General features: G+C 37.1%; 1 protein-coding gene across 1 annotated transcript; it reads left to right on the forward strand.

Annotated features, from left to right (window-relative positions):
* The first annotated feature begins 248 nt into the window (after nucleotides 1-248).
* Nucleotides 249-2,412, forward strand: LOC100943837 (E3 ubiquitin-protein ligase Topors-like). Its single transcript, XM_012802308.1, is given in 2 exon segments — nucleotides 249-2,312; nucleotides 2,314-2,412. Coding segments are annotated over 2 exon segments (2,163 nt in total).
* Nucleotides 2,413-12,513: the final 10,101 nt, after the last annotated feature.

Here is a 12,513-nt window from a genome sequence, read left to right on the forward strand (position 1 = left end):
GAGAGAAAGAAAAAAATCAGTGTGCTTGTATCCCCATGACCTTATCTACATTGGGTTTCATGAGCACATTATTGTTAATTTCAGGAATAATTTGTTTCTTAACTTTACTCTAGCATTTATTCCATAGAAATAAAACATATAGAAACATGCATGGAATACTTTTAAACAGATATTTTTATGTCAGTTGAGAAATTGATTTGAGCCAACTTTTCTCACATTTGACTGTAAAATATAATTCATCCAGGGAAATGACGTTCGATCTGTCATCTGACTGTGAGTGTCCTAATTGTACGGAGGGTGCTGAGAATGAGTCCAATTGGAATCCAAGTTTCAACAAGAGTGATAATGGCTCTTTATATTCAAGATCAAGGAAGAAATCCATGCCTTCTTCCAGCGAGCAGAGCTTTCCTTCTCACTGCTCTTCCACCAGGCCAGAGAGTGATAACAAAGGTGATTCAGTATTTCTTCCCTCAGAGGAGGAAGGCTATGTGGAGTCTTCTCAAAACAATCATCCCATTCTGAGCCACGAGGATATCAAAATGAAAATCAGTCCATTGAGAGAACGGACTATCCAAGAGTTACTGAAGGAATTCGGGTATAGCGGAAAGTTCCAACCAAATTCCATGTCTCTGGGCTACTTTAGAGATCAGGTGGTTATGAAGTTCAGAAGAGCTCTGTATTATTCTGGAATGTGGGTGTCTCATGTACAAGGCTACAGAGTTGAAAAGCACTTTTCAGCTAATTATTTCAAAAGAAATCCTGGTTGCCTACACCGACTGGTTCCCTGGCTGAAACGGGAACTAACAGCTGTTTATGGAGATTATGGCTACACAGTGAAGAATATTCTAGCCACCATTCTGCATCACATGAAAGAATGTGATTTAGACAGCGAGTCCTTCATTCACCTCCTAGAACCTTATCTTCTACAACACACCCACCATTTCCTGCATGAGTTTATTAGTTTCGTTCACTCACCGTACAACATGGAGACCTATGACCAACGAGCCATCTATAAATGCCCTGTTCCTTCAACATCTGTAAGAGGGAAGTCCATTGCATCACCTCCCGTTTTGCCTTTGCCTGAGGATCATGCTCTACAGATACTGAAACATAACACAAAGCCATCTAAAAACATCCAGGGTCAATGGAATAAAGGAGAGAGACCTCTGTCAGGCTTGAAACAATTTCCAAATGCTAATACTTCTTTGAAGAAATCTGAAATCTCATCAGTCCACCATAAAAAAGCAAGTAAAATCCATGATTTCATCAAAGTTAAAGCAGAATCAGGCAACCCAAAAGGCACAGTTTCTTCTAATAATAAGCCCCTGAGTTGGGCTACCTCAAGAGACAAGGACTCAGGTTTATTGAGTTGCAAACAAAAAGTTCAAGAGAAAAAGACAGAAGAAATAAAGTTACTTCCAGGTTATTTCCATGATCTTGGAAAGAGTGAAACAACAGCACGTACCGTCAGTACTCCAGCAATTTCTAATCAGGTGCAACCCCAGAAGTACAGTATAAGGGGGAAAAGTGCTTCTAGCCTTGGCAAGAAAACAAATATCCAGAAAAAAGAAGAAGTAAAAAACAAACACTCAGATTCTTCACCAAAGGTCTTTCAAAGACTTACCAGAGAAAGATCCTTGACACGTTGCAGAACTAGAAAAAGAGACCCGTCTTGTAGCTGCATTTCTGAAAATACCCTTTCTCCTAAAAGAGATGGTAGGAAGACAAATTCTTTTAGAAAAAGGAGGGTGAAGCGCAGACAATCCTCCCAACTTGTAGAAGTTGGTTCACACTGCAGTAGGAGAATTAAAAGACGATCAAGGTCCCGTACTCACAGGTCCAAATCTTGGTGTGTTGGACATAGGAAGAGATCTGTAAGCAGAGAATCAAGTAATCTTTCCCTGAGAGGAAGTCACAGAGGTGAACACTTAATCCAGAATATGAGTTGTGCTCCCTTAAAAGAAAAGAATGTGCATAGCCATGAATCAAACTGTGAGGGGATGTCTTCATCCACAGTCCAACATCTGAAACATTCTCCAACTGCTGGGAAGAGAACCAAGTGTCCTTCTAAAGGTGAGGGTGCTTCACAAGCTGGTAGCCACAGTAACAGTCCCACATGCCTACCACTGGAGAGATACAGATTCCCAAGTGAACAGGAGATAAAGCAAAATCCCACATTTCCTAGATGTAAAGGAAACAGAACAGTTAGATACAGAGAACACAAATGCCAGGATTCAGATATACAAAGTACAGAGGAAGTCAGTGACGAATTAGGGGATCTGGATGATATTAGGCAAATGAGAAGTCTTTCTGAATGTACATCTTCCTGCAGGAGGAAAATCCATGAAAAACAGAAGAATGTGTGTCTTCGGAAATGTCATTGGGTCGAGAATGAACACCAAGAAGATGTAGTATCAGAAATTTAGAGGTGGAAATTGTTTTGAAAGGCAAATTGGTCTACTTAACTAGCCACTGAGAACTTTGAAAGTGGTAATATAATCTAAAAATATTACTAAAAACATTAGTCACATTACTTTGTAACTGAAAGTAAACATCTAATTAAATTCAAAGCTCAATGTCTCATTGGAGATAAAATGCATATTATTAAATTGGTCACATATATAAATACTATTTCTGCCAAATCTTTTGTTATGAATTGAATGTTTAAAATATTTCAGAGATGTGTTTTTTTTTTTTTTTTGGTTTCTAGATTTAACCATGAAGAATGACTACCCAAAGTTCCAAACAGTACAAAGACTGTACCAACAATAGAAGTCTAAGTTTCCTAATGCAAGTTATGCATATTAAATATGTTACTAAACACAAGTGTTATTTAAAAAAATATTGTGGTCTATTATGTTCCAGACCTAATACAATTTCAGGCCCTGGAAAGTAAGACAAGGTTCGTGTCTTAAGATGTAATCATGTCCTCAAATATTTCATAGTCTAATTGTAAACATAGATGAAAATGGGTAAAATGAACATCTATGGGATTTTGGGCAGCTTTCCCTCTCTCCTTCCCCTGAAAACTACATCTCCACTTGCCCTCACATCTAGATATCTTTATTAGAGACTGCTGTGTTTTTAAATAACTCTGATTCCCCACTCAGCAGCATTGGGTCAGTGATGGTGGCTATATTTGAGTCAATTTAATCAGTATTTTGTCCCTCTGACCACATAATATGGTACTTCCCTGGGATGTTTCAAACTGGTTCAGAGGGAAAAAAAAAAAAAAGGTCATTCTTTCTTCCTGGTAGCAGATAGTAAAATATTTAAGGAGAAGAAAGGAGAAAACAAACGAACAAAAAAAGCCATACCAGTCACGAGTAGAGTCTTAGAAGCAAGACCTTGATCTCCTAGAACTTAAAATGTCATCCTACCTTTCATGTGGTATTATTAATTCAACCCCTTCCCTAAGTTTTGTGTCAATACATTTCCTCTATGCCTCCATTATTAAACCAAGATTTTCAGTCACTTAATAGCAAGCAGTTCCCAGGGAAGTGGCACAGAAGTCTGCTAGAGAATGGTCAGGGAGCAACAATTTTCTTGGGGAAGTTTCTGAAGGCTTCTTAGGAGGTGCTGTATGGGTATGGTCTTAAAAGTTAAGTAGGAGTTTGTGAAGTGAACTTGTTGGGTAGGGATACCAAGAAAAAGTATTGACTTGAAAACAAAAGAAGAAAAAAAATTCCAGAACTTCTCTTCTAGTATAGCTGGGAAATCCAGAGAGATACATTGAGAAAGGAGGCTGATGTCAAATCATAAACAGGAAAGAAACGGGCCTCTCTGATTCCAGAGTAGTCACAAAGATCATAAAGGTGGTACAGGATTCAAAATTCATATCTATCATTTTAAACATTTAATAAATTCATTCCAATATAGTTAGTTGTAAACATTGCCGTTTTTGCCCCCCCCCCCCTTTTTAATGTAGCCTTTCACCTAGATAAGTCAGCTCGCTGTCAACCATGAACTAAACCTTTCATGGCAAAATATACAAAGTCCTGAAATTAGAAACAGGAAATCAGTTGCAGTAGTTTGAACACCACAATTAAACAGAAGCTTATAAAAAAGAAAGTAAAATTGCTATTCTGGTCAAAAGTATACTCATGAGCCAGCAATGTTAAGCTATGATCAAAGATGTAAAGAATTTTCCTGAGTAAGGAAAACCAAAGTAGACATATAAATATTCACAAGTGAATGTTCTCTAGGAAAGTATATTTCCTTAAATAATTTGGAGAGTAAATCTGAATTTTTCTTTTCTTTTCTTTCTTTCTTTCTTTCTTTTTTTTTTTTCTTAAGAGTAAAGTTCCATGAAGGTGATTTCCACTTAATCAAAGAAAGCCTATTTTCTTCCTAAATGGTCATGCAGTTCCATTAAGAGGAGAGCAAGAAGGAAGGAAGGAAGAAGCTCTCATCCTTGGAACTATTCAGACTTTGCTATATCCCTATAACATGGGAGATTTGACTAGATGTTTTTAAATTCCCACCTAAAATATTTGAAGATTTATTAAAGAGTCACAGAAATTTGCTAATGAATCAAAACTGTCACCCCTTAAACATGGTAATAGTTATTCCTAGATGAGAAAGAGAAAAAACAAACACTTACTTATAACACAATAACAATAACTAAAATTGCAAATGTACTATATGTCACGCACACACAAATTCTATGAGATATTACTTTAATCCACATGTTATGATGAGGAAAACTAGTAAATGTCACTGTCTGGATTCAAACCAACTCAAATCCAGAGTCAATGATTTTAAATTCAACTTGACACTATATACTTTTTAATTGTTGTTGCATTTTTCACTTGCCTATGTCACATCTTCTAGTGAACACATTCACCAACACTGTGGCATTTTAATTTTACAGCAAGTAAATAAGATTGGTTTAATTATTCCCATGTTTTCAAAGAGGAAAATAAGTTTCAAAGAGGTTATACCATAACAAGCAATAGAGCTGAGAGTCAAACTGTAGGTTTCAACTGCTTATACTTTGCATTTTCCTAGCTTATTCTAGTTCCCTGACCTTCCAAATTGAACTCAGAAACACAACCCTTAGTCACATAGTCTTCTCTGCTACTAAGAGCACTTTTTTGTTCAAAATCTAGTATACTGCCATAATCACACAGGTTAAGGTGTTAAGGGATCACTTCTATCTATATATAAAAATAAAATCCAATTATTTTTTCCCAAGTTCACCCTGAATTGTCTCTATGGTGCTCACTGGATTTATTTCAGTCAGCTGGGAGGAGGCAGGGGACGATTTTCAATACACATGCTTCAGTTCACACAGTGTCTCCTATGGCACTTGGGTCAGTGAAACATTAGAGGTCCAGGGCAAGTTTTCGTCTCTGTCTTTGACTCTTTAATGCTCTTTGAGTTTATACTCCTTGAGGCACATTTCATCTGTCCCGTATAAAGCAAGTAAGGGGAAATGAGGTGTCTGAGGACATTTGAGAGTCATTGTCAGGCATAAATACAAAAAAAAAATGTTGGTTATTAACACTTCGCCTTTCCACTTTACATCTCTTAGCTCAGGCAAATTTATCAATCCCCACACCAGAAGCATTAGACTACCCTCCTAACTTGTTTCCCTCCCTTGGGGGGAGGGATAATCACCCACTGCTACTGTCACTCTTTTTTTTTGGAGACAGCGTCTCAAGCTGTTGCCCTGGGTAGAGGACTATGGAGTCATAGCTTATGACAACCTCCAACTCAGGCTCAAGCAATCCTCTTGCCTCAGTTTTTCTATTTTTAGTAGAGATAGGGTCTCACTTTTGCTCAGGCTGGTCTTGGATGCATGAGCTCAAGTTATCCACCCACTTTGGCTTCCCAGAGTGCTAACAATTATAAGATTACAGGCGTGAGCCATCATACCCGACCCTGTCATTCTAATAAACAAATTTGTTCACACAATTTTCCTGCCAAAAATTATCCATTGGTTCTCTGTTGCACAGAGGATCCTCTAGCCTCAACCCATTCCTCTTTGCTTTTTTCCTGAAAGACAAAACACACAAACATATACGAACATACATATATACACATATATAGCATGCACAAGGACATACATATACACACTGTCATATCTGCATACATTGTCTCTTATCATAGAGTGGATTATAACTTCTCTGTCTTAGCAAATACATTCCCTTCACATTTATTCCAGTGTCCTCCATATTGTAGTTGTCCAATAAACACATTTCCTCTCAGTGGTTTAGTGTCATGAATTTAATGATACTGGATATGTTAACTGCTCTTAGTACTGCAGTTAAATGACTTTGATTCAATCTCTTTTTGAACCCTCGATCTGATGTTCTATAAAGCAATGTCACTGCCTTGCATCTCACCTTCCTCACCATTTTCTACGCCAATGTTTTGACTGGACACATTCTTCACACTCACTTAGCCTCCTCCATCACATTATTGGTGTTTATAGTGGATTTCTAATGGTTTAACTGCCTGTTATATATTTTGAACTTGAAAATACTCTGTTAGAGGATTCCCTAGATTTTCTTCCATTTCTAATAGTCTATGAATCTTTGATTTTTTCTGATTTAACTCAAATAGTCACATTGAAGTGATTATTGAGCTACTGGAAGTATCATATAGCTAAGTACTGATAACACATTTTGTCACATAATTCAAAGTAAAATTTTAGAACTTTGCTTGGAAATTCTGCCAAGAACAGTTTAGTCTCATGATATATGGTTTATGAGTTTGAATTACAAAGTACTTGAACACAGGTAGCTCCATAGTTTTGGTAATTGTAAAGCTGCTTAGTGGATTGACTTTTTTTTTTTTAAATTAGGGTTCATGAAAAACAAGTATGCTATAAATATTATTTAAAACTATCAGACACATGTAAAACTATTTTAAAATATGAAGATTCTGCATACATACTTATTATTTATATTCTCATAACTCAGAAAAGATACATAAATTACAAGGCAGTGATCAGTCACTCCTTGGCTTAATCCTTGAATGTTTTCTCATTCTCTACTGCAATAGGTGGTTCTTTGTTTTGTTTTATTATTATTATTCTAAATTCAACAATACCAGTAGAAAGTCAGTTTCTCAGTCACACCAGGTCACTGGCCATATTCCTCATGAGTTCTTAGTTTGGAAAGTTCCAGTGTTTCACTGTTGTTTAGAAAATACCTACTTTCTAGAATCCATTCAAGGGATATCTTCTCTTTGAAGATTTACTTAATATTTTTCCTACCATCAAGCTGTTAGAAGTGAACAGTCACTTTTTTGTGTACCCTCAAACTTCTATTGTCATATGAAAAATTATTATTATTATTTTTTCATTTTTATCTTAGATGTCTCAGTTCACTCTCCCTTTCAGCCACCCCAAAAATGAGCACTCCTTTGAGAAAAGGACCAGGTGTGGCAGATAGAGAGTAGTGAATGCTGACAAATGAATGACAACGGACATAAGACAAAGTGTTGAAGGTGAATTTAGTAGAATCAGTTGTTGTAAGAGACATCAAGAGGAAATAGTGACGCAAAAAGGGGACCTGATGTGAAATCCAATGTGGTTGATTCCAATCACTCTTCTATATTCAAAACTAAAAGTCAAACAATGGTCCCCATACAAAGTAAAGCCCAAGGAGATCCTAAAGAAAAACTTTAGACAGATAATCACTTATTTCTTAATATGAAAGAGGATGTAACACATCAAACAATACTACTCAATAAAAATTCAGAGTCACAGGCCCCAATTCAAATCAGAATCTGCACTTTAATATTATTTCTTGGTGATTAATATGCATATTATACCACAATCACCTTCAAATTCCTCCCCTTGGGAAGCTATGCAAGGATACTGGCATCTAGGTCACCCTTCAAAGCTATTTTGGAATTCTTTTTCTGGATTGGCCATGAGACCCGTCATCAGACTACCCTTGATGTCATGAAAGTCATCAAAATGTCTTCCTTTCAATATTTCCTTTATCTTCAGGTAAAGAGAAAAGGCATTGGAGGCCAGATCAGATGAATAGGAAGGGTGTTCCAATACAGTTATTTGTTTATTGGCCAAAAACTTCCTCATGGACAGTGCCCTGTGAACTGGTGCATTGCTGTGATGCAAAATCGACACCACTCCTCATGCCAAGATTTTCAGTTAAGATTTTCCTCTTTCTCTATCAATGTTTACTTGGGGTGCTATACTTCTCAACAGTCAGCCAATAATTTTGACACACAATTTGATAAATTTTTGCAAGATTTTCATCAGTCCTGCTCATTACTGTCTGCCCTGACCTCTCTTCATTAGCAATACTTTCTCTTGCCTCAAAAAACATTTAATCCATTTGTATATTAGTGTTTACTTCATGGCATTATCCCCACAAACTTGGACTAACATGTCTCTGATTTCACTACCACTCTGGCCTAGTTTAACAAGAAATTTAATGTTTATTCATTGCTCTAATTCAAACTCCAACATTCTCACAATGGCACACAAAAACCTACAGCAACAATAAATGCCACTCAGCAAGACCCTGCCACACATTGACACAAACACACCTGTGAGACACTGATATACCAAGGGTATGAAACCTTACCAAGTTGTTTGTACAGTGCTTCCAGCCTGAGAGTACTGTGGCAAGTTCACGAACTTAATTGTCAGACCTCGTATTTATATACCCTGTTATTGACATATAACTTTTACATTATATGTGTAAAAAGAATAGACTATTCCATACATAAAATATATATGAATGCATATGGCAAAGCAGAAATGCATTGGTAGAATGTATTGATAAAAGTCATTAAATTAAGGTTCCATAAAACATTTAGGGAAGAAGAGTAGTTTAGTGGCTAAAAGTATAGACTCCAGGGCCAGGTTGCCTGGAATTAAATCCTTACTCTATACTTATCAACTGTGTGACTTTAGTCAAGTTATTTGAAACCTCTGTTGCTCAAGTTCCTCATCTATAAAGGAGGATAACAACAGTGCCTGGCCCAAAGGATTATGAAGGGTCAATATATGTAAAATCCTTATGTGTCTGGCACATCATGCCTCTACTTTTTTTGTTGTGTTCTGGCTCTCATCAGATTGAACGATGGCTACCCACATTAGGGAGGTGGATATTCTTTGCTCATTCTACTGATCTAAATGCTGATCTATTTTGGAAACACCCTCCAAGGTATACCCAGATAGTATTTTACCAGCTATCTGTGCATCCCTTAGCCCATTCAAGTCAACACATAAAATTTATCATCACAAGAAGGCAGAGAAGACACAATTGTGGGGTGATGAGTGAGGTTGGAGCTTAGAGCATTAACAATCAGGATACAAAACACATTCAAGCTTCCTTAATGAACACAGAGACACAGAGAGGAGGGGATCAGTACTTACTTGACCTATACAACATGCCAGGAAGAGTGATAGCATTTTATAAACATATTAGCTGATTTAATCTTCAACTTTCCAGTGAAACCTGTATTATTAACTGCATCCCACAAATCTGGAAACTCGGTTCCACTAAGTGAAACACTTGAAATGTATTTGAGACATAAATGAACGGAGCTTGACTTAAACAAACATAGGATTGATTTTATAAGCCTACACTCTATGCTTCTCTAAAGTAAATTCATTTTTTTAACTGCCAAGTAACAAATGGGCTAATCTTTTCCAATAGAATCTAACCTCTTTTAATGATGAAGTGATAACAAAGATGTTGGCAATACTGGTAGGCAACACTGGTATAGTGCTTACTGTGTACCCAACACTATTCTAAACATATTTCTGTGTTACCAAGAACTTGAACCTTATCAAGAACTCTATGAGGTGGGTATATTTTTATTATCATTCCTATTTTACATATGTAGAAACCAAGGCACAGAGGACTTAAGGAATGTGTCCAAGGTCACATGGGGACTCTGACTCTAAGCAATACAGAGCCAGTGCCCTGCTCTTCACCATCACACTGTAGTATCTCCTGGTAAAAGAACAATAACATGTTCATGGAGGGCAACAAATTCATGCTTTCGAGGGCTTATATATGAGAGCACATGTGCCCATATTGAATTTTCACCACTATGATGTGAGAGCTAGGAAATAGTTTTGATGCAAGACTAGAAAATTTGGAAACCCAATGAGTTAAATGAATGGGAGAAATAGCAAGCCTTAAAAAAAAAAAAGTTTCATTAAATTAAAATTCAGAAAAACATAATCTCTCAGCCATAAGCAAAAATTTTCCATAAAGTGCCAGTTAATAAATATTTTAAGCTTTGCAAGAATACAGTCTCTAGTCACCTCTGCTGTTACAGCATGAAAGCAGCCAGTGACGATACATAAATGGAAGGGTCTGCCTGTGTACTAATAAAACTTTATTTAGAAAAACAGGTAGGCGGCCATGATTGCCCCACAGCCTGTAGTGTTCAGATCCCTGATTATAATCTTCAAGCAGTCAAAGGAACATACCACTTTTCTTTTGTGATTACCAGGTGGTACAATTCATTAGAAAAGAAGTGCATGTTATTTAGTATTCTGTTTCTTAAGAATTGAACTCACACTGATAAAGCCTAAAGAGATGCTAGAATATAGTAGAGCTACAAAGGCACTGACTGTACCAATGATCTATTTTTGGAAAGGCAAAATATTTTAAGGGATATAGGTGCTTTGCCTTATGTCACAACTTAGTGGTAAATCATGAATCATTACAGCCAGCAATAATGCTGGAAGAGGATCTTGAAATCATAAAAACAAGTTAAAGATTATTTTCCTCAAAAATAGCTTCCAAAGTGAGGTGTCAGATTTAGATCACAGGTTGTGTCCTCCACTTTTTCCTTCTCTACTTTTCATCTTCTCACCTGGCATTTATACTACCTCCATGATGAAAAATTATGGTCATTTCATCATGAAAGATATAATGCATCCACATGTGGGCCAAGTGATTTAATCTTGATTAGTGCTGTCTGAAGGCTTGTCAGACAGGTTAGCGAGTGGTCATGTATTTCACAGCACTGCTATTAAATCCTCTGGGAATTAACATGTTAAATCCATAATCATGCTTTATTGTCTGTATAATCCCAAGTTAAGTGAAAACGAAGTTGATTCATTTTTCACATGTTCACCAAAGTGAAGTCATATTTTCCCCTTAACTAGTAATTAACCTTTATGGCTTTATTAACTGCTTTATTAAATTTAAATGAAATGTTTATAGGAAAGAGTTCATGGGAAGTGTGAACCACAATGACAGTGTGGCCCTGGTGATGTCCTGTTTCTCGGAACTTCTCTATTAAGAAGGCTTAAATTACAAGTAGTTCATTTTTTATCACATGATACCAGTGCTTGTAACTTAACAGGCACTGTGGTATGAAAAAAGAAGCAATAACTTTAGATACAGACCTGGATTCAAGTTTATAACTAATTACGTATGAGTTGTGTGACCTTGGCCAAGTTACCTAATAACTTGAGCCTCAGTTTCCTTATATGTAATCTAGGAATAATAATAGCTATATTTAGATCACTGGTGATAAAGGAAGTGAATGAATTAATAGGGAAGATATGAGGGGAAGTTAATTTGTAATTTTATTAAAGAGTCAATGTTTTTATTGAAAGAAGGCAATTTTTGTATCACTCATTTAGAAGGGAGCAAAAACTAGAAGTTACCAGATGGTGTCTGTTCCTAACTTCTCCCTACCTTCCTTGGTCTTATGGACAAACCCTATATAGAAAGAATTTGTGGAATAGTTGGCTACTAACTGTCTTTCATTAAGCATATTCAGGGCTGCCACTAGGCTAATGGTCTCCTTGTACAAATTAGAAAAAGTTGCCTTTTGGGTCAGAGATATCCCTGTGCACACATATCTTGATAAGAAGAGGAGGGTTAGTGCAGGGATGAGGTACCAGGGCACATAGCTTGGTAAGCAGAGGAGAGGTTTGCTGTCAGCTCCCCAGGCTCTCAGGGTGCTCATGTTCAGGCCACACCACACAGCTGCACATGGTACTCTTAACCCCAGACTTCTGACATTTGGTATTACAGCCAGAGACTGCAACAGGCATTGTGATGGGAATTAGTTACGGCTAATGAACATGTGCAGGAGGGAGGGCTACAGCAACTTCCAGTCACCTTTTTATGCAAAGCCTTGACTTCCATATTCTCTGCCTTTTTCCTCTGTCTGGAAAACAGCAACAAAAGGGCCACCTTGAATATGGACATGAAACCACATTTTCAGGATGATAGAGCTAGTCCATCAACCTGAGTGGGTCAGAACAACCAACATCAACCCCAGACTGCTCACTTCCAGAAAATGCACCAATAGAAATAAACTTCTATCCTGCTTAAGCCTGCAAGTGTTGGAATCTTTTATTACATCAGCTTAGCTTGTTATCTCAGTTCAGTTTGTATTCTAAGCCAGAGTTGGAGTATATTTATGCAGGCCTCTAATTTCCAGTGATACAGTAACAATGCTTTAAGTCTCAGGTGCAACCATGATGAAGTACAGAGAGAAGTATGTGCAGTGCATGGGTAGAAGTGGCTGGGCCCAGGGGACTTGCAC

The sequence above is a fragment of the Otolemur garnettii genome, unplaced genomic scaffold (genome assembly GCF_000181295.1).
Source record: "Otolemur garnettii isolate 467f Iridium unplaced genomic scaffold, OtoGar3 scaffold00014, whole genome shotgun sequence".
Lineage (NCBI taxonomy): Eukaryota > Metazoa > Chordata > Mammalia > Primates > Galagidae > Otolemur > Otolemur garnettii.